This window comes from Zea mays, chromosome 5 (genome assembly GCF_902167145.1).
Source record: "Zea mays cultivar B73 chromosome 5, Zm-B73-REFERENCE-NAM-5.0, whole genome shotgun sequence".
Taxonomy (NCBI): domain Eukaryota; kingdom Viridiplantae; phylum Streptophyta; class Magnoliopsida; order Poales; family Poaceae; genus Zea; species Zea mays.
This window is the reverse complement of record NC_050100.1, coordinates 12,552,777-12,575,412: the sequence shown is the minus strand read 5'-3', so window position 1 is coordinate 12,575,412 and position 22,636 is coordinate 12,552,777. Positions and strand designations below refer to the sequence as shown.

At 40.2% G+C, this 22,636-nt stretch overlaps 3 protein-coding genes and 1 long non-coding RNA gene across 5 annotated transcripts; 3 read left to right on the top strand and 1 right to left on the bottom strand.

Annotated features, from left to right (window-relative positions):
- Positions 1-691: 691 nt before the first annotated feature.
- On the top strand, positions 692-1,861 carry LOC103625962 (uncharacterized). Of its 2 annotated transcripts, none has more exons than XM_008646361.2 (3): positions 692-793; positions 981-1,062; positions 1,189-1,861. In XM_008646361.2, exons 1-3 carry the CDS (start codon positions 782-784, stop codon positions 1,575-1,577), a joined length of 483 nt encoding a protein of 160 aa, XP_008644583.1. In that variant the 5' UTR covers positions 692-781; the 3' UTR covers positions 1,578-1,861. The 2 variants fall into 2 exon arrangements, with proteins under 2 accessions (XP_008644583.1, XP_008644582.1); XM_008646360.2 differs by having other exon boundaries at positions 1,165-1,861.
- Positions 1,862-6,686: 4,825 nt separating this feature from the next.
- On the top strand, positions 6,687-7,284 carry LOC111589262 (uncharacterized). The gene is made up of 2 exons (XR_002748257.2): positions 6,687-6,898; positions 7,036-7,284. It is a non-coding gene; the product is annotated as an uncharacterized lncRNA (long non-coding RNA).
- A 2,786-nt stretch (positions 7,285-10,070) lies between these two features.
- Positions 10,071-15,672, bottom strand: LOC100192749 (histone-lysine N-methyltransferase ASHR1). The gene is made up of 14 exons (NM_001137948.1): positions 15,558-15,672; positions 15,175-15,320; positions 14,893-15,027; positions 14,574-14,628; positions 14,370-14,488; positions 13,305-13,393; positions 13,110-13,191; positions 12,875-12,973; positions 12,699-12,777; positions 12,416-12,535; positions 12,195-12,301; positions 11,708-11,777; positions 11,120-11,183; positions 10,071-10,478 (listed from the first exon to the last, which is right to left on the bottom strand). Exons 1-14 carry the CDS (start codon positions 15,667-15,669, stop codon positions 10,307-10,309), a joined length of 1,449 nt encoding a protein of 482 aa, NP_001131420.1. The 5' UTR covers positions 15,670-15,672; the 3' UTR covers positions 10,071-10,306.
- Positions 15,673-18,892: 3,220 nt separating this feature from the next.
- LOC100381915 (putative oxysterol binding domain family protein) lies at positions 18,893-20,357 on the top strand. Its single transcript, NM_001174692.1, has 3 exons — positions 18,893-19,533; positions 19,623-19,988; positions 20,068-20,357. The coding sequence occupies exons 1-3, from the start codon at positions 19,018-19,020 to the stop codon at positions 20,116-20,118; spliced, it is 933 nt and encodes a 310-aa protein (NP_001168163.1). The 5' UTR covers positions 18,893-19,017; the 3' UTR covers positions 20,119-20,357.
- The last annotated feature ends 2,279 nt before the right edge of the window (positions 20,358-22,636 follow it).

The following is a 22,636-nucleotide window of genomic DNA, read 5'->3' as shown; positions in this document are numbered from 1 at the left end:
TCTACTATTACAAAACAATTCTCTTTTTCCTCCCCTCGAGTAAGTTGATATTTAAGATCATTTTTATGGGATGATAGCTAGCGTGCAACATAATCTTCATTAGAATTAAATGATATTAGATGTCCTAGCCAATAAAAAATGATGGCAAAATATCTATAACTTATTTTTTTAACGTACAAAATTTGAACTTTAAACTCAAATTGGGATATCCTATTAAGAGGTAGATCAAATAAACTAAAATAGTCAAGTAATTTGTATGTAGATTAATTAGGCAGTTTTGTTATAAATATTGATTTAGGAAGTTATATAGGCAATCCCTACTATATAGAGCATCAATTCACTTATGCGTCCGTCGTGTGTCACCCTCTTGTCCACTTTATGCAAAGATAAAGATAAAATTATGTATAAATGAGGATCAAACCTTGGCTGTTGATTATATATATTTACACATATCTAATCAATATAACACACATATTTTTATGTTTTCTATTAAATCAAAATCTACTTATACATAAAAAACCGTAGCAATCACGTGAGTAATTTGAGCTTTTTAATAGCTATATTGTAAGTTTAACTAGTCAAGCCCTAACATGATTCGGCCCAAGTAAGTGTAGCCACACATAAATACCGGCCCATGAACATTGACTATCCAGGTATCCTTCCACAGCTCCACAGACCACGGCCCACGGGTGCTAGTGGAGGTATAAATACGGTATTCTAGTTCTACTCCTCCCCTTGAAGTACATCATCACCATATTCTCCAGAACCAGAAAGAGCACACATGGCAGAGAAGGTTCTGCCTTCTTCTCTACCTCCGATCAATCTCAGCGTTGTTCCTTGTTGTTGAGCGTCTCCTGCATTGTTTATCTACTTGATTTGACGATCATCTGTGTTTGCAGTGATTTTGGTTTATTTGGCTACTAGCTAGTATCACTTGCACCAACACGCGCAGAGTAATCTATTATAGTATCATCACGCAGGTGTCCACGCTGGTCGTCACACTCAACCATGGCTGCTGCCGCTGCTTCACCAGGATCCGGAAGACCGTGTGCAAGCTGCAAGGTGATAATCACTTGCCTTGCCTCCCGGTCGATTCAGCATCTATATCGTCGTCCTGTGCTTGTGAATCGTGATCGAAAAGCTCTTTAACTCCCCCCTCTTGAGTCTTGCGCGCGCGCGTGCTGGCAGAAACCGAGGACATCCGGGCGATTTCCTTCGACGAGGTGTCCGGGACGGTGACGATCTCGGGAGCCTTCGACCCGCTGGTGCTCCCCTGCAAGCTCCGGCGCAAGGCGGGCTGTGTGATCAGGGACATCCAGCTCGTGGCGGCAGAACTGAAGCTCACGCCGCAACGACCAGCCATGCCGTCGAAACCGCCCGGGCCGGCTCCTGCTCCGCCGTGCTGCTGCGGTATGTGCATATGCGGGTGTGGAGGCTACGGCTACGGCTACGGCTGCCGTTGCCAGTTCGTGGACCACCCGCCGTGCTACGAAGGGCTGCCGTTGAGGCAGTACCCAAAGATCGAGGTCACCTGCGACTGCGAGGAGGCGTCGTCTGCAGCGTGCAAGATCGTGTGATATTTGTTAAGTGAGTTTGTTTGCTACCTAGTCTGTCTTGACTTGGAGTTGTGTTACTGTGGTTCTGGACGGAAGAACATGGAAGGGTGATTTATTAGACATAAATTCAGAGCTAAGCATTATTCATACTTCATAGAAAGGTGATTAGGCATAAAAGATAAATTCAGAGTTGGTCATTTGTATCTAGGATATCACTGTTTGGTTTAAGAATTGGATCTACGTAGTTCATCTATTATGGATCCTCATCATTGTGTATCAATGGCAGAGTTTGGCTTTCCATAGAACATACTTCCTCCGTTCTTTTTATTTATCGTGTTTTAGTTTAAAAATAAACTAGCTCGCGATAAATATTCGAGAATGGAGATATTATTAAATAACCGATGATGCCATGCTATTTCCAAGACCGAGAAATCGTAGCGTAATGTACAAGATGAGCCTGCTATTCAAGGACTACAGTTCGTAGTGCACGCGAGATGACTGATCCTGCTATTTCACAGAACGAGAGACCCAGAATGAGAAATCGTAGTGCACTAGATGACTGCTGTTGCCTGTTGGCCAGTGCCCCATTGGCTAGCTCTACACGCGAGTGAGCAGTTGTGCCATTTTTTCTGCTTATTACTAATTTTCCTATTGTTTAAGAACTTGGTTCATTCCATGTATAACTCTGTACGCATTCTTCTGTCAGTACACGCCAAACAAAACGAAGCTTCCGCATCACTGGTTTCTGTAAACGAAGCTACTAGGGCAATTGTGGTGGGAGTTTCTACGTATGTGCTGCACTGCTGCTATTTCAGTAAAGGTACCATGTGGTGTAGGAGCGACTGTATGAAGGCATAAATGGCGAAGGAGATTAAGACGACTTCCATTGAAGGTGAAGAGCTTTCCTTTTCCTTACGACACGATGCTAAAAGCCAAGCTTGAGTTTTTCTTCAGTAGCTGAGTAAAACACTACAACCTCCATTTTTTTATTTGACGTTTTGTAGTTCAATTTTACACAATTTAACGTCAAATAAAAAGGACGGAGGTAGTACATACTCCTCGATCGAGTAAAATTTAGAATGTATGAGATCACAAAGCTACTTTCAGGGAGAATGAGTCAAGAGATGAAAATTATAGTAACTTTAACCAAAGAATACACTACCCATTGACAGATTTATTCAACATTTTAGATGCAGTTTCACAACAACAAAAACTGAAGAAAGAACATAGGAGTTTAAATAAGATCATTGCTCAAATTGAAGATATGCTTACATGAGTCCTCAGTTTTATATTTGTTCATAACAGCATGAATATTATGGCATAAAATTTAGTTTTAGTTGCAACCAAGGATTTTCAAAACCGCTCAAAAACCGGTCCGGACCGGTAACAGTTTTCCAATCATTTTTTAATTCATCCAAAAAATTAAAAAATGAAAAGTTTTATAAAAAAATAAAAAAACATATGACAAAAACTACACTAATAATCATTTTCCAGTAAACAACAATGAAATCTGGTAAAAGAACAACGAAAACCGGTGGTTTCTCGCCAAGAAATTCGGGAACTGTTTTATTTGAATTTGTAAATACAAACCGGTCGAAAAATTGAAAACCGACTAAACTAGTTTGTTGGTAGGGAAAATTGGTTTACCCGTGGTATGTGTCAGTTTTTTTTAATTTGAAAATCAAACCGCTCAACTTTGGTGATTTCCGTCGGTTTAGTGTTACCGGCGAGTGGCGGTTTCTCGTCGGTTTACCTTTACCGATGTGTGGCAGTATTTAGGGGTAAAGAGTTTAGTAACCTTGGTTGCAATTTGAGAACACCTAGAGGAGTGAATAGATGATCTTGCAAAATAAACTCAAAATAACACAAACTCGGTCTAATAATTGAGTTAGAGAAGACTGAAACCAAGTTTGAGTGGAGAAGACAAATAGAACAGTTCCCTTCACTTGATTGTCTTCAAAGATATGAAAGATCCTAAGAGCAATATTCCAAATGAGACGAGAGAACTAAAGAAGGAAGAATCACAATAAAGTAAATGAGACACGATGATTTTATCACGTGGTTTGGCCAAAACCTACCTCCACAGTGTGGTGTCCTCCTTTGGACAAGGATTGCAATCAACCCCTCTCAAGTGATCACCTAGATCAACTTGAGTGTCACGATTTGTTCCTTATATCATTATTCCCATTTATGAGAAATCTCCATAACTGGGAGTCTCACATAGCCTCACAAAATGATCACAATCAAAACTTAGAGTAAGAGAGGGAGATAGAATACGCACACAAAAGCACAACGCAGCAACACATGCAAGAAAGCCAAAGAAACGAGTGCAAGAACACAATATTACAATTACAACTCAAAACTGGCGCTCGGATCTCACTAGAATGTGTGGTCGAAGAGTTTTGGAGTGTTGGTGTGATTTTAAGATGCTTGGGTTCTGGTTGAAGGCGCCTATGAGTCCCTTTTATATCTCCAAGGGGCCTTGGAGCTATTGGCTTCTCCAAAACCATATGGAAGCCCAAATACTTCCTGTCTACGAGTGCACTGGACCGCACAACAAGGGTTGACAGATCCACTGATTGGTGTCCTTCCTTTCCTAGGTGGCAGCGGACCGTCCGATGACGACACTCGACTGTCCGGTGACCCAAACTAGTTGTTGGAGCGTTGGGCGAAGAGCAAAGTAGCAGTTGGAGGGAGTGTTTGGCACACACCGGACTGTTTGGTAAATTTTATAAATTAAATCCCTGAGACCGAGGACTTCGTCCATACGGGCCACTGGATCGTCCAGTGCACCATTGGGCGAGTCCCAGACTTGCCCACCTTTGGCTTGCTCAAGACAAACTTCTCCAACTCTTTTTGGATGCCTTTGATAGCTTCTATACGACTTAGACAAAGATATTTAGCACATAATCTAAAGACTAAACGTAGGAAACATACTTTTTTGCCATTGTTTTACCAAGGTTTGCAATAAGCCCAAAACTAAGTCCAAAAGTCAATTTTCTTGCAGAAAGAAGTTAGTAGCCAAACCAAGGTACAAGAATCATAGTAATGGACATGTGCAACTTATTTAAATACTTAAACCTCATGTTTTCGTAGTTTTACCCAGAGTTGCACTTTTGGCCTTCATTTCCACTCAGTTGGACTTGTATCCTTAAATTTGCTCTTGCTAGAACCTATGCTCATGCTCATATCAAAGTAGTTAGTTCAATGTGGTGCGCTGAGCACTTAATCACCAAAACGGGTAGAAATGGTACTATGGCATATTTTCCTTTCACAATTGCAACGTAGAGCCATATAGGTACACCACACTTCTTTTCTTTTGAAACCCAACAATCTAGCTTCATTAAGCAGGTTCAGTTGAATTGCAAACCAGGAAAGTGTTTACAAAATTTGGGAAAGGATCAACCCACAACAACACCTGATCAGTTTCCCAATTTAATTCTAAGCGAGCAAGCTCATGAGCACACTCATTGCAAGATTGATTACAATAATCAAAAGTCAACATTTAAAAAAAGATTTCAGTAGATAGCCAAGACCACCTAGAGGTGAGTGAATAGGTGACCCTTCAAAACTTAACTCAAACCACACAAACTTGGTCTAAAATATGAGTTAGAGAGAAATAAAACCAAGTTTTAGAGTAAAGAGAAGAGAGAAGTTCATTTCACTCGATTGCTCTTTGAAGATTTAATTTAAACTTAGAGCAATATCGCAAGTGAAGAATTGGAACGAGGAAGAGATAAAAAATGCAATAAAATAAATGGCACAAGAGACACATCAATTTTTATCTCGTGGTTCGGTCAAGCGTAATATGCTTGCCTACTCCACGTTGTGGCATCCCAATGGACGAGAGTTGCACTCAACCCCTCTTAAGTGATCTAAAGATCAAACTTGAGTACCACAGTTCTTTCTTATATCTCACAATATCTCGGTTGTGAGGAATCTCCACAAGTTAGAGCCTCTCATGCCTTACACAAATGAACACAATCAAAACCGGAGTAAGAGGGATTAGAATAAGCACACAAGAGCACAATGCAGCAACAACACACACAAATGCAAAGAACAGAGCGCAACAACAAAACGATAGAGTTACAACTCAGAACATGCGCTCAAATCTCTCTAGAACACTTCGGAGGCGTGGTCGTGGAGTCTCAGAGTTGTAGTGTGCTCAAAGTATACTTTGTGTGTTGCTCCATGCGCCTAAGGGTCCCTTTTATAGCCCCAAGAGGCTTAGGAGCCATTGAAGTCCCATTTGGAAGGCCCTGGTTGCCTTCTGTCTGTGGGTGCATTGGACTGTCCGGTGGCGCACCAGACAACCACTATGCAACGGTCACCAAATCACCTGATTGGCTGAATTCCTTTTTGGGGAGGGCACCGGACTATCCGGTGACCCTTCTCGAACGTTGTCTGCTGACGTGGTCGGCGCTGATCGCGCGGGCGAAGAGTCGTTGCTCGCCTGGCACACCGGACATGTCCAGTGATTTTTAGCCAGTGAGCCTTGGCATTTTCCTGAGAGCGGCTAGTTGGACCAGCCGACTAGGCTAGCATCGGACATGTCCGGTGCACACCGGACTGTCCGGTGGTGCCCAAACTGGCCCAACTTCTCCTGTCTTAGCCAAACTTCTTCCCTTCTTTTTAGCCCGTCTTGAGAAGTTCCCTAGCACTTAGATGAACATTGTTAGCACCTAAAACAATTGACTAAGTGCTAGAAACATATATTTACCACTTTGGTTCATATAGGTTTGCAATATGCGCATTCTCAAGCCCAAAAGTGCTTTTCTTATTTTCCTCAATCTTTAGACTTGATTGCTTCAATTTGCTTTCTAAACACCTGTGCTCATGCTCATACGAGGAGTGTTAATTCACAGTGGTGTGTTGAGTAGTTAATCACCAAAACACTTAGAAATAGTCCAAAGGCATATTTCCCTTTCAATAGCGCTCCTCCTTGAAGAGTACACTCGCACACAGCACACCATGCTTCTCTAAAAAGGCTCCAAAAACAACGCACGTGCATTACCAAATCTAGTGATGCTTTAAGACTTGCAAGCTCTAGGCTTTTATGGAGGCCGAAATGTCATACCTCTTGGGCCTTGTACAACCCATAACAAGCATATACGGAAAGGCCCACTAGGTCTGCAGAAGTTGCATGCACAACCTTACCTTTCCCCTATTCTTGGGATTTTTTATCAGATACACATAGGGCTCTCCGCTCTCACCCTCGGGCCTCGGCACGGATCCATAGGAGAGCTCAAATGGTGACCCTCTCCATGGTATTCGTCCCCATCACACCCTCATCCTCCCTCTCCACTCGAGGCCACAGCTCCTCCGTATCCTTCCCCGCTAAGGTTAGTCCCGTATTTTCCTATCACCCTAAACCCTAAACCCTCGTGTCCCACAACCATATGCTTGTGCATACTTTGTACTCTAGTTTGTGCTTGTGTTTGTATGTGTTCGCGCGCTGCATCTTGTCACATGTGGCCAGGGAGCATGTATGATTGGGTGGTTGTGGCTTGTGTCTTCAAGCCGTTTGCTGTAGCTGAAAGCTGCTACAGCTGTGACATTTTCAAAGGAAGCTATTGTACTTGGAAGCAGGTAAAGGCTTGCAGCAGCAGCAGCCGAGCTATAGTACTTGTTTTTCTAGCCCTATACTTGGTATGAATAAATCGTGTTGCCATGTACTTTCTTTGTTATGAAGCAAAGAGTTCTCATCTAAGAACGATATGCTATACTACTTTTGTGGCATGTAGGTGAGATCTTTGTGATGTGTTATGGCCAAGCAGTTTTTGAATGTAGGTCACATACTTGCGCTCTGGATAAAAGAACATGTTAGCTGAAGCATTGATCGCAGTAGCGAAGTATGACTTGATCACAGTACTGATTGAAGAAAAGTTTATCTAATATCGGTTGAGATAGTTTGAACATATCCAACATAGACCTCCAAATGTGTCAATGCATAATGAAATCCTACACAATATCAATGAGAAGACAGAAAGAAGAAAAATGAAGTTGATATAGAAAGAGAGTTAAAGAAGACTTAAAAGGATAGAATACATCTAAAGATTTAGCTTTGAATAGGGGTACATGAAAAATAATTATATATATGTACAAACCCTTAACTTGTGGATGTTATTGGGTTTTTAACTCTACCCTACTCAACTTGCATGGAGTAAAAGACTTTCTTCTTGTTGTTCATTTTTGTGTTGGAACCCACTTGCCTCGTCTACTATCAGTTTTCAACTATAATAACTTTATGTTATTTTGCTCCTTTTGAATTGTGTTGCATTTTCTTTAAACAGTTACTATGCTTTTTCCTGCAAATATATTATTCAAAACAGCATATACTCGGTATTGTTGCTGGTTTTGTATTACTTGTGTTGGTTTGTTACCTGAAGCATGGTGTTTAATCTACCCCTTAACAAAATTTATCTTTTTATTTCTTTATATACAAGTTGAGTTTTCGATTTAAATTATGTTGGTTAGTAGCTAATGCCCTAACTTAGCCTAGAAAAATATATTGTAATTTTTATTAATTATTTTAATAGGTTAAAAATCTGATAATATAATAACTTTAATGATATAAAACTAAATATAAAATAATGATAAAAAATCATAGCATATTTTTATAACATAAGTTATGATGTCCTCATCCACCTTAGAAAATATGAACTTGAAATTTAATTTTATATGGAGAAACAAAAAAGACAAATCATATTAGGGAAAGATTTGTTTTTTCTCTATGTAAAAGTTGAATTCAAGTTCATATTTTCTGAGGTGATTCAGGACATCATAACTAAGGATAGAAAAATATGTTAAAATTTTATCATTTATTTACATTTAGTTTTGTATCATTAAAGTTGTTATGTTATATGGTTTTAACTTATCAAAATAATTATGAAAAATCATAATATATTTTTAGGCTAAGTTATGATATTAGATATAACCAACAAATTTAAACAAATAACTTAGTTTGTATGTAAAGAAATAAAAAAGACAAATTTTGTTAGGAGGTATATTGAACTAACTCAATTATGCGGAGAGATAAATTAAACTAAAAATAGTTTAAGGGGTTATATGAACATCATTTATAGGTGAGGGGAGTAATTTTGACGTTTTCCAACTTAAAATTACTTATCTTGATGAAGAGCTCGGGTTAACATATTTACCCCTCCGAATGGCTTGTGATGGATGAATTTTAATTACTTCATTGTCTCCTGATTTTTTTGCTTTCTCATTGAACTATTAAAGCTAGAAAATTATTTTATTTTATAAGTTGAACTAAGACGGCCTCCAATAGCTCACACATATGATCGCAAATATGTAACAGAATTGTACTATTCACATGTCCAGCAGGTCGTGCATACAGTTGCGCAAAATGTACGGCCTCTACCGACGTCGTGCATATCTGCATGTTACATCTCATTGTGTATCCTATTATTCAGCATATGTCCACTACTTTTTTTGTGTTAGACCTCAACATCGATACTCATGTGGCTCAAAGGCGATGCGTGATGCGCAACCGTATCGATCTACTGGAAACAACTACTAAAACTCTATTTGCATATCTATATTTCCACTGCATAGGGATACTATTTGCTAATGTTGTAAGCAACCATCTTGGTTGCAGGGTTTTAAGAGGTGACAAGAGAAAGTTGTTTGTAATGAAGATGGTCGACCCAACATATAGGGTTTCATTATAATAATGTTATGATAACATCTATTTAGGTGTCAGTTGTCTGTAATATTTTTTCTAGAACACACCAGAGATATCATTATACTAGTGATAGGACCTCAAATACAACCTTTTCTTGGATAGCCTTCTTCTTGGCTTGAGGTAGTGTAAAGTTGTCTCCAGCAGTCGATGTATTTGGATGCGCAAAATAGCCGCCTACAGGAGGAATGGAGCGCGCAATCTAGACAACCTTTCTAACGAACACGCATATGGACACGTAAATAGAGACATGAAGGATAGATAATCCATGGATTTAAGATACTAGAAGGACCATCACACATTTTGGACACGTAAATAGAGACATGGAGATAGAATTCATGGATAAGATACGAGAAGGACCAGCACATATTTTTCGCGTCATCATCCATGCTCTATTGAAACCATCCACAGTTGCTTGTGAACGCGTATTTTGCACATGCGTGTCTATTTTGGGGGGCATGCTAAAAACAGCCTAAAAGGTGTAAGTGTAAATATTAAAAGATAGGAATTTTGTTGGAAGATGAGCATTTCATGAGAAACCAGTAAGTCTACCATGTTCAACATGAGGCCCAAGATTTAAGCATAGAGGATAAGAACATATCGTGTGAAACTAACACACGTCAATGCATAGAAAATGCGATAAGAATCATATATTTATCTAACTTCTACATCGTTGCTCTGAATAAGATTAGTAGCTGCTTTTGGATTCTCGTAAAATATGGCACTTTGACTGTTCATTGGTGCTCCTTGTGCCATGCGAAAGATGTCCAACTTGAGTACTTAAAAGATAAAAGATGAATGCTGGGTATAAGAGAGTTTATGGAGTTCAACCTACCACATGATATACAATTAAATTCAAAATTGTATTTTTTATACAACAAATTAGGGCCTATTTTGTGTCGGCACATAATCGTTTTACAACAGTGCTAATTCTTTGCCTACAAAGTCTCCACATTTTTTATTGTACCTTGAAATATGATCTCAACAGTAGAAACATAATTTCAATATATTATTTTCCATCATAACTGGCCTGCAGTTATGAAAATTACTCATCATGTCCATGTCTCGAGGATAGTCTAAACGAAACTTCAGCTCTTGCTTCCTCTAACTTGCCAAAGAGCTCTTTCATGAACTGGGATTTTACGCCATGTGTTACTTTAAGTATATCTGCTGCTCTGGTTAAAGATTTTAGTGCATCCTCTGTGAACTCAAGCAACCTACAACAGAGGAAAAAACGAGGTGTAAAATAGGACTGTTTAATGTTGTGAAGAAGCATTTACTATGATTAAAAAAACTAGTATGGAACAATGAATAAAAAGAACTGATTCTGAACTTCTCTTTATAAAAGTTCATAGCTAGCATTTTTCTTAGAGAATCTCTAAGACATTCTACATGTTTCTTTATAACAAAATTTAGAAAACAAATAAAAAAACTCCAATAGATAAACTTCTCTAAACCACTCTCCAAAACCATCCTTCCTTCACTCCATTTTTGAAGAGGCGGCTACATTTAGTTTTCTTGTTTTTCAACAAAGAACAAATATGATAAGCTATCGAAGTATAGAGAACAAATATTGGAAAACCTGTTGCAGATAAGAGAGATATACAAAAATAATATTCATTGAATGGCTCTCCAAATGTTAGATATAGAGATTGAAATTTACAGAGGCTTTTAGAGTTGCTCTTATTGACCCTATACTATCAGTGTCAAATCCAAAATCAACTTTTGTCAGAATCAATAACAGCTATATTAGTAAAGCATAAGACATTAACAGCAAACATTTATACTGGATAAGGAATAAACTCATATGATTGTTGTCCTTGTGTGAGGTAAATAGGTAAGGGCTAATAGTCCATACCATTCAAGCTTTCCACAAGTATAGAATTGTAATCCAATCATCGGATGAAAAGGTGGATAAACTCCTAATGGATAGATAAAAACATTAGTGAGCATTGAGCTTTGTTGGAAGTAACAAAAAGTGTGAAAAAAACAGGATCTAAAACAGAGCCCTACCAAATGTGATTAAATAGTAATTGGTTATAACAGAAAAAACAACCTTTAAAAAAAAAGGGCGTACCCAGTGCCGTAGGCTTCCCGCACTGTGCGGGGTCTGGGGAAGGGTATCTTTAAGCGCCAGGCCTTACCTGCATAATATGCAGAGGCTGGGGCTCGAACCCGGGACCTTCCGGTTACAGACGGTAGGCTCTACCGCTGCACCAGGCCCGCCCTTTTGAAAAAACAACCTTTCATTAAACAATATCATGTTTGATTTCTTACTGATGAACAAAATATTTCTAAAGTTAACATCAAACATCAGCATCTAATTAGGTAGATAAAGTATCACAAACTATTACATAACATATAAACACAAACAAAACAGTTAGTGTGCAAAATGTTCTCCAATCGAAACAGAATTTGCTGAAATGATAATATTAAGCAGCCTTACTTTCATAAACAGGAATTGTCAATCTACAGTATGTCAACGCAGTCCACCAATCTTGTAATTCCAGATATATCTGCGTCAATAATAGATTATGCAAGACAGTAGAATGTAACTGAAAATTTGAATGGATGGTTATGGTGGTATTCATGGTCCATATTCCATAAAATAGTTGGACTAAGAACCTGTCTTGTTAGAACGAATTTTACAAAGGTATAATTCATTCAAGTCAACTTGATTTGCATCCAATAACTAAATGGTCATATTATATACGGACAATTCCCTATATACCACTGCAATTTTGTCTATTGTCTTATTTATCATCTCAAATATCCTAATCCCTTCTAAGCCACTCAGATGCAATTTCTTACGCTTCCATATCATCTCCAATGGCATAGAAGGGATTAGAACATTTACGACGGTAAATAAGGTATTGGGCAAAATTACAGTGGCATACAAATAATTTTCTCTATTATATAAACTTGAAATTTACCTTCAATAGTGTTTCGCACGTGTGCAGCAAAGTAGTTGAGAAAGCATGGTACAGATTTCTCTCTAACTGTTCGATTATCTTGTAGATAGAACCTGCTTCAGCCTTATCTATTTCCCTCATTAAGGTAATATATGTATTAGGTACAACAAATGGACTCGATGATCATTTTGACCAGATGTCAGAGTTTTTTTCAGAGACATTTAATCTTTAGACAAGGATACTTCCTGATGAAAGAAATGAAGATGCTTTATCCGATAACTGTAGTATTTCGCTTCTCATATTTTTTATCTCTTCCACATCTCTAGAAGCACCACATTTTTGGCATGTATAAGCCTTTTTACCTATAGTGTCAGATAAACACAACTTATAAGATTAAGATTAATAACCGATCAAACAAAATGAGGTCTCCAATTTCAACATAATATATATTTGGTTGATCCACCAATTTTCAACTATTTCACCACAACCATTCAATAAGTACTTTTCGTCTTATTGGCAACCAACCTGAGTTGGGCAGCAAAAAGCCATCACATGCTTGGTTCTTGCACCTGAACCCCTCAAGTAGTGCATCCTCATCAAAACCCTGCATTGAGAAATTGTATAGAAGATACAGTTTGATGGTCAAGGATTGGTCAATTTGTCATGAAGGAGGTTTAAAAAATAATGGACAGGAAATAAACCTTTACACAGCGTGGACATGTGCAGGTGAAGAAGTACTGTTTCAGATCATTGTTTCTCTTCTTGGTGACTGTCGCAGTCTCAATGTAGCTTATAGATACCTGACAAGTGACAACAGACAGTCAGATACACAAACAATATTAACCAGAAAGATAACAATGGAAAAGGAGAAAGAATGAAAGCGTGACATGCAATTTAAGGATTATATGATCAGGATGCAAGGTATATATTCCTTACCTCTTCATCTTTATTTATCGGTTGCAATGCACGAACATATGCTGTCCTACCATCAAATATCAAAACTGCATTTGGTACACAACTGAATATACCCAAAAAAAATGGATGAATAGAGAAGGTGGTGATATATTAATTGCTCTAATCTGGTAAAGATAATAGATAAATGAATATATAGCTAATAGTTTAGCATACGACCTGTGGTTAATAATGGATATGACAGGGTACAGTCCAGTCCCAAGAGGCCTAAGTTCAGGGTCACATATGGTATGCGCATTGCAGGCAAACTGCATATATGTGAGAATCAATAATTCATGCTTAATTCATCGACACACGTCATTGGGCCTGCCAATTAATCCTAACAGCTATTCTGAAGTACTATATGGACTAACTTAAAAAAAAGCACTATATGATCCACAGTGGCAATATATCCACCATTTCGAAAATATGCAGCATTGGCAATATTTCCCCACAATTTTGAAACTGTAACTGTCTAGAGAAAAGCTGGAAAAAGTGGTAATAATTTTTCATCTCAGTGGCCTAAAGGATCACCACTCACCTGGATATGAAAGTAAATCTTACGGCACATATATCATAAGCATTGTTGTACAGAAGGGGTGATACATACAGATGACCATGATTTAGGATGAGCAACAGCATACTTTACTAAAAAGCACTTTGATAGATAGTCCCAACAACTGTTTGAATATTAGGATGATTATAAATTGGTACAACCTACTCATATTTTTCTGAAGTTTCTTGCTTTTAGCTTCCTGGGGTACGCTATACAAACATACTACTATACTCAAATAAAGCTACAAGGTGTCAGTGGACACTTGTACTCTCCATTCTATATTTTCCAAAGTGTTAGGACTAAAACAGCCATATCCAAATAGGTTCTCAACACCTTTTGGATTATTAATCTCGTATACAGAGCTTTGGATTCTAACCAATATATGCTCAATTATAAAACCTGAAACCAGCTGTGTTCAAAAGCTTTCAGTATCTATCTTCTAGGCCTGGCGCAGTGGTGAGAAGCCTTTCCACTGAGCCAAAGGTCTTGGGTTCGATACAACCTCTTTGCAAAAAAATGCAGGGGTAAGGTTGCCTCGGTTATTCCCTCCCGAGACCCATTCATGTGGTAGCCACCAGCACTGTTATCTATCTTGTATAGTAGTAGTAGCCAAATAATGCTATATACCTTGAGTGCAAATACAACATAAACTTATGGACATGATGATGAAACATTATGTTAGGTATTACCTTAGAAAAAGTTTGTGCAATTTCCTTAAGGTCAAGCTCAATAAAAGGAAGAATCAGGCTCACAAGATTGGCCATCTGAGCATAGAGCACAAGTTGATTTTCATCAACCTTCGATATATCTATTCGTATATGAAGTCAATTCAACATCATTTATCATAATATTTATGTTCATCGCCAGTCAAATGTATGAACACGGCAGGATACGAGACTCCAAGCCATCAACCAGATTGTAGTTATCTATACTTGAGGATGGAATGACCTGGCAATAAACGCAGCCGGTTATGGATCATATATACAAAGATATCATTCACATCATAAGCACAGGTTTCTGAAGAAATCATAAGCCATTTGATGGTATTGTCTTTGTGGTAAATAAAGTAGCATCTTTGGACTCCAGTAGGCATTGTAACTAGTATACAGATTCATTTTCAAGAAAACTGTGAAATGAAATTACTACATGAGACACCACATATAGTTTGAACCGAGGTAAGCTAAAAAGGGGCAAGAACAAAGCAGATAATACCTTCTCATTTTGTAATTTCCTTTTGAGTGCCAGCCGAACCATCAACCGAATTGTAGGAGTAAGCATCTTCTTTCTATCCTCTGTAAGTGCTGCCATTGCTCTACACTCCAGCTGATGTAGTTTCCATTCTTCTTTCTGCACTAACAACATATTACAGTTGTAAAAAAAGATAACAAAAGCATGATAATCACTAAAAAAAATGTGTGTGAATTAACCACACAAGCATACGATTGCACAATCGATGGAAATGTAAGTGCTATATAGAGTAGGTTTTGCCAGCACCTGACAGTTGCTGCTGCAGTACCAAGTAACTCGACACATAGAGCACTTCCTCAGGTTGCCAGAGGTGAAACAATGGTCACAGCTCGATCCAACTAAAATCTTGTTAGGTGTAGAAGCGTAAGGTTCCTGATTGAGAATGACATCCCCTGCAACAACACACCGCAAGTGAAGGCCAAGCAAATGAACCAACACAGCGGAACAGTAAATCATCACACTAATTCAAGGACGTGTCTATGCCTATGCGTGTCATGGCACCAGCGTTCACAGCAGGTGCCGTTCGCGCATTTAATCGAGCATTTCGTGGGCAACAAGCGCCACGCTTCGCGTGTAGTGACAAATCTACGCCATCGGTTCGGGGAGAACGAGGAAGCAGGCGGTTTCACCTGGGAAGAAGGTGCAAGTAGCGATGAGACCCCTTCCCTTGCCGGGGATGGAGGCGACTGTGAGGCCGCGGGCGGCGAGCTCGCGCTGCAGCTGCTCCAACCACGACGCCATTCTTCCTCCCGCGCAGAGAAAACCAGAAGTTTCCTTTCTCAAATATAAGCAGGCGAGCGTTGTTCTGTTGGATGTTAAGATGGGCCGGCACTACCAAAAGGTTTCTCAACTATAGTCCGACACGGCCCATGCCTACGAACCGTTTTTCTTTACCCTTCCCCCGCGGACCTCTCTGTGAATTTTTGTCTTCCTCCATTTCAAATTTTGTGGTTTCCTCCCAGTCCCCACTCCGTGCCGGTTCCCCCTCCGCGCATTTCAAATATTTAAACTAACTTTTAAGCATGTTTGGTGACGATTAACATGGAGATTTAAAAGGAAACCACATTAGTAAATATCAGATTTAACCACATGCACTGACTGCTCAAAAGTTTTATGCGTTAAACTAAATGCCCTCGAAACCAATCCGCACCCCAGTTCTGGTTGAGTGAACAATTACCATTTGCCGAATGGACACGTTCCGTCAGCGTCTACGAAAGGGCGGTCACATGCTACTTTGTATCGGTGTGTTTATGTTACGAGTTCCTTCGTTGGCCTCTCTTGTCTGTTTGCTTTTTGTTTAAAGAAGAAAAAGGAACGGAGAACAATGGGGGCATAGCGATTATGGGGGAACGTGCACAGGACTTCAGTAGAAACGCTTTTAGTTTTAGCCAGGCCCAGCGCACGATTACCGAACTTTACCCACCCGACCGACACAGCAATGACGACGAAAAAGGTAATGCAGCGTCGGGCCACCGATCCGTTTGGCTTTGGCGGCAGTAGGCGAGACGGCGGACTCCAGTTGCCAGTTGGCAGCGACAAAAGCGAGATGCGTGTGCAGTGGAAGTAGTGGGGTTGGAACGGACGAGACAACGGAGGATGACATGACATCTGATACCGTAGCCAGACCCGCCTTGGTCCCCAGATATCGGCATATCGCCTTAGCGGCCTAGGAGTATCAGGGGGTGTTTGATTACACCCGGCTAAAATTTAGCATATGTCCCATCGAATGTTTGAACCTCCGTTCCGGGTATTAAATGTAGTCGGATTATAAAACTAATTTGTCAGCCGAAGATTAAAAGACGAGACAAATCTAGTCCAGTTAGTTGGGTCTATATTTCATACTCCTATTTAAAAGTCAAACGCTTGATGTGACCCGAGCTAAACTTTAGCAGGAACAACCAAACACCCCCTCAGTATCAGCTTATCGCACACGCAAAACGGGCGAATAGACTAACTTGATATACTTTGTCTAACTTTTCTGTTTAAAGTTAGTTATTCAATTCGTAAAACTAACCTTAGCCAAAATATGACACATTTAACCACGAACCAAACAGGCCCTAAAACTCCAAAAAAGTTAGCCCCACCCCCACCTAACAAGAGATTGAAATAGATTGAGATCTATTAAAGGGATTTAAATAAGACAAAGAACTAGTTTATATTACACCTCAACACACCCAAAGTAGACTTATTCTTGATGCCGAGTTGGGCGCCCACGGCCATGGGCCCTGGGACGGCGGGGCGGTACAGTACGAGATGCATGTGTTGGGTATGAGGCGTGTGTGTTGATGCGCGAAATAAATTACAGTGCGGGAAAGGAGAGAGTTGGTTTCAATAACGGTAAAAATTGATCGTAGCATGCATATCTGTTGATATCCACCAGCGGTCAGTTAATTAGAGAGACTAGGGAAGTTTTGGAAAGAAGGGTGGGAGACAATAACTTCTAGAGATGGAGCGTGTGAACTCAGAACATCTCCAACAACTTCCAATAATTCTAATCCAATTCTTAGTTTAGTAAAAAGTAGAAAACAACCATCCAACAGTTACTCGTGAAGACTCTCTATTCATTTGCACGTGAAAAACACTCCATTCGCTGCAGAAACACACGTTACTGTGTTTCCTCCCAATCCATGTACTTCACTTCCCCGCGCGATAATCTACATTCGCGTGCATCTCCTCCTCACGCCTCCTACTCGGCGCTGGTGCTCAGCCGGAGCTCGTTCAGGAAGCATGAGTACATGCGCAACCCCATGACCGAGCTCGACGAGGATGCTAACCACACTGTCAGGCCGCACAAGATAAACATAAGATAGAACAATAATTGAATTTTACTCCGGTTAGTGCAATTATATCGTACCGATACCACTCGCTCAAACTTTTGCTATGACTTTAGAAATCTAATGAGTCTGTCGTCACCGCGACGTTCAAGAAGGCTACGAGCGTGGAAAGGAGCCGATGACAGTGCCGAGCAGCTGCAGCGGGAAAGTTGGAATTATGTTTCTGTCTTCGCACGTGTGAATTGGGTGAGCCACAAATATGGACGACATTTTTTCTCATGGATCAGTCTCCAGTGTTATTAAGTTGTTTGCATCTACCTTGTTTCTAGAGCATTTTTTCTCTCACTATTGTTTTGATAGAACATTCTTCTGCTACCTGTACTGGAGCTCAAATCGACGACAATGAATTAAAAATGAACATGATAGTTGTTGTGAATTTGTAGTACTATGATGCGCCTCCGTTTCTTCATCAATCAGATTCCGAAGATGGTATTTTAGCTAGGTCAAGTGTAACTATAAATGCAAATTCTCTAAAAACAAATGGATTAATCAAAAATCAATTTTTTCTAGAGAACCAACAATTTGCTTGTACTCGTCAGTAAACATTGCTTCATTTTGTCAAAACAGGTTCAAAACACGGCTAAATACTTTTTCAGAACGAAAAGCAACAAGGTTACTCGCCAAATCGACACGACCAAATAATGTTCTGAACGAAAAGCAGCAAGGTTACTCACCAAATCGAGACAATGCCTCCCTGACCACTTGAGGGGTTTATGGTTATTAAGGCTAAAGTTTAATCTATGTCATATTAAATGTTTGAATATGAATTACGAGTATTAATTATATGTTTAATTAGACTTAATAAAATTATCGTCATTTAGTTTTCATCTACTCCCTCCTCCCACATGATTTAGTCATTCTCAATTTGTACTAAGTCAATTATTATAAAATTTTACTTTTGTATTGTGATATCTTATGAAACATCTAATATAACCGGTTAAAGTGGTTAATGATTGACTTAGAATAAATCTAAAACAACTAAATTGGATGGAGGGAGTAATTAATTTTGTAACTCGTTATTTAAACATTCGTGACAGTGATGAAGAAAAGCGACAACCAACCGTCATGCAAAGGCAAACATAGCTCCTGTAGTCCTGTTCACCACCCTTTTCGTTCTCGTCTTCCTGGCTCCCGGCGGCACCCACCCGTTCCCGGAGCAAAAATAAAACGATCCCAAAACACAAAAGAATCCGCCACCTCGCCGGCGACAGGGGCGACCTCGCGCGCCCCGGCCGGTGCTGACCCCGACTTCTCCATGCATCCATTCTGCTGCGCGCCTCTCGTGCCCGTATCGCCCGCGGCCTCTGCCGCCCCCGCTGCGTCCTCCGCTGTGGCGGGCACCCAGGCCGTGATGCCGCCACCGCAGCCCCCGCCGTTGCCGCCTCCGCCGCCTCGAAACAACTCCGCCACTGGCGGTGAGAGGCGCGCGCGCGCAGCGGGGGTCAGCGGTGGTGGAGGAGGCGATTCCTCGCCGCTCGAGGGGGTGAAGCTGAACGAGATCGTCGGCGGCGGCATCTCGGGAATCATGTACAAGTGGGTGAACTACGGGCGCGGGTGGAGGCCGCGCTGGTTCGCTCTCCACGAAGGCGTGCTCTCCTTCTACAAGATCCACGGGCCCGACCGCATCATCCTATCGCGCGAGACCGAGCGGGGCGCCAAGGTCATCGGCGAGGAGTCCCTCCGCCGCCTCAACCGCCCCTCCGCCTTCTCGCCGTCCCACTCCAACGGCCACCACCACCCTCGAAATCCCATCGGCGAAATCCACCTCAAGGTCCTCGGTTCTGGCCCTGTGCCTCCTTCGTGATCGCCAGATCCATTTCGTGTTCTGCCAGCTTGTTAACGCGACCCTTGCGTGTGTAGGTGTCAACCGTGAGGGAGAGCAGATCGGACGACAGGAGATTCTCCATCTTCTCGGGGACGAAGACGTTGCACCTGCGGGCGGAGACCAGGGAGGACAGAGCTGCGTGGCTCGAGGCGCTGCGGGTGACCAAGGACATGTTCCCGAGGATGTCCTCTAGCGAGATGGTCGGGCCAGGGGACACCGCTGCGGCAGTGGCCGTCTCAACCGAGCGCCTAAGGCAGCGGCTGCAGCAGGAAGGGGTCAGCGAGGCGGCCATTGCTGACAGCGAGAGGATCGTGCGAGAAGAATTCGAGGCTCTGCACAAGCAGCTTGTGCTCGCCAAGCAGAAGCATGCGCTCCTCTTGGAAACTCTTCGCCAGCTAGAGGTACTTCCATAATCTGTACCTGTGGATTCGAAAAGAATCTTGTTGTGCATGAAGTGGGAATAATTGCTTTTTAGTGCAGGGTGTGTCATGCACTCATGCTTGTGATATTCTGCATCTTGTACATGATTGAGTTCATTGAAGAAAAAAGTACGAAGCTACTGGTAAAAAATTGGTTTACAGAACGTGCTATTCTGCAGTAGATTGCATCCACTGACCATATTGTACCTGGAGATCTGAATGTTAGCTGTTACTCTGTGGATGGTGCTGTAAATTTTTCAATTCGTCTACTACCTTCCCTACGCTGTTGTTTTTGTCAATCGCCAAACGTACTTGGGCATTTGATAATGAATCTGCTACTGAAGCTAGCTTATGCTGTCTTGTCATCAACGAAGAAAATAACAAAGTAAAGTTTCAATTAATAGTTCTAGATGTTTGTTTTGGTTTTGTTTACCTGCCTCTTTGGTGATACCGAAGTTCTTTCGGGGGGTTATTTTCAGAACTTTTGTTTCTTGACTACAAACTGCTTTCTCATGTGTTTTGGTCCTTCTGGAGTACAAAAATGGTACCCTAGTTGCTTTAGCTACTCTACCCATCATTTGATATAATTCTCTTATTCCCTATTCCTGACATTTTCTTGGCTGTCTTTTTGTTGTTTTGATGGCAAATAACCAGAGTATGTTAACCTCTAGAGCAAGCTAATTGGTATTAGCCTATTAGGTATTCTGTCATGTCAGGCCTGATAAAAATGAGAGCATCTATTCAGTAACACATGTTTTCGGTTTAGTTTAGGTTAACTGGCATTTGGTTGCTGATGGTTTGAATTTAAATTAGGTTTTTATATTACAAGTTATGTTGATATTACTTAAACTACTAAGGTAGTGAATGTAGAAGAGAAAAGAATGGAATGGGTGCTTTTATATTAGCATATTAGTATAAATGACCAAGCATACTCTAACACTGCACAGAGCTTAGAAGGTAGTCGTGTAAATATATCTTTTATGTTCATGTGGGCCACTACTTCCATTTGTACATTGAGAGGTTTTAAATTTCCCTTCTCTTCCCTGCTCTCCATGTTCACTAATTTGTAAGATCTGCATATTGATGTTTACTGGGGGACTTGAACCTGTAAAATGTTTTAAATACTCTGATGATGTATTCTTGTGTTGCCTTGCTGAAGACAGAAAAGGTTGATTTGGAGAATACCCTTGTTGATGAGAGCCAAAGGCAGTCAAAAGAGTATGGATCTGCTTCTAAACCAAGGCATGAGAAGTATAGTGGTACGATAGTTGGTGGAATGGTTTGTCATGTCTTACTGTTACACTTGTTATTGAGATGCACTGTACCTTTGTGGGAAAAATCTGTTGATTATTCTGATGCATCCATGTTAATACGACACTAGAAAAGTTGCATGATGGAATACTACTCCGGTGTTGGATATTACCAGTTAATTTATTTTTCTAGTGTCATATACTGACAAAGTAGCTGTAAGCCAGCAGAATATTAGACAAATTGGTTGGCTATGGTTTGTAGATGATTGAGTAATAGCATTGCTGGTTTTGTTGACCACAAAGTTGCCAAGTTCTTGGTCTCCATGTGTAGCTATTATAAAATACTAGGAAATATAAAAAAGCAAACAAAAAGATTGCCCTTAGCTTTTATACACTACACTATTTTGGTGGTTATATGAACGAAGTTCTGTTGCTATCATCGGTAGAATCAAAACTGAGCTTAGTGATGGCAACATTTAGGTTAGGTTATTCATTCATGCAATCCCCTTTCCAATTTTCTATTTCCTCACAAGGATGCATTCTTCCAAGGTTTTTAAATCCAGTATGCTGGAATGATCGTATCTAAAATAGAACGTTTCATACAAAACAATGATGACAACATCCTTTTATGATTGCTGAATGTCATGGTTCTTGTATGTTAATCTATGCACCTTATTCACCCTTTTGTAAATCGACTTGGTGCATTGATTACGTACTTAATTGAATGTTGTGAAGTCTGTCTCTTACCAGAATTTTCTAGTGTACATGTTGTCTAGTTTCAAATATCTTTCATCTGATTTTTAAAATTTTAAATTAGCTTCAAACTTTTTTTCATCTGGATGTTCTATAGACTTTAAATTGAATACTTCCTCCATCCACAAAAGAATGAGGGAAACCCTAGACTAGAGATTCTAATACCCTTCACTACAATATAATACCTTAACAGGATGCAATTCTCACTTTTTGAGGAGTCAAAAGATTTGAAGTTTAACCAAGGTTATAGAAAAAAGTACTAACGTTTCTGATACAAAATAACTATCACTAAATTAATTATAAAATATATTTTTGTAGCAAACCTACTTGGAAATATAAATGTCAATACTATTCACTATAAACCTAATCAAAGTTAAGCTAGTTTGACTCGCACAAATCCCATAGTTGCATCCTTTTGTGGACGGAGGGAGTACATGCCAAGGTTTGATATCCTACCCAAATAGCCTTTTGATATAGAAGCAGTATCAAAGTAAACCACATTTGTCCCCTTAGGAAATAAATAGAGACTTGATTGATACCAATATATTACAAGACCACTTCAACTCATTTTCCTTCATACTTACCTGGTCTGATTTCAAGGTTATATGACAGCGTCCATACGCCACC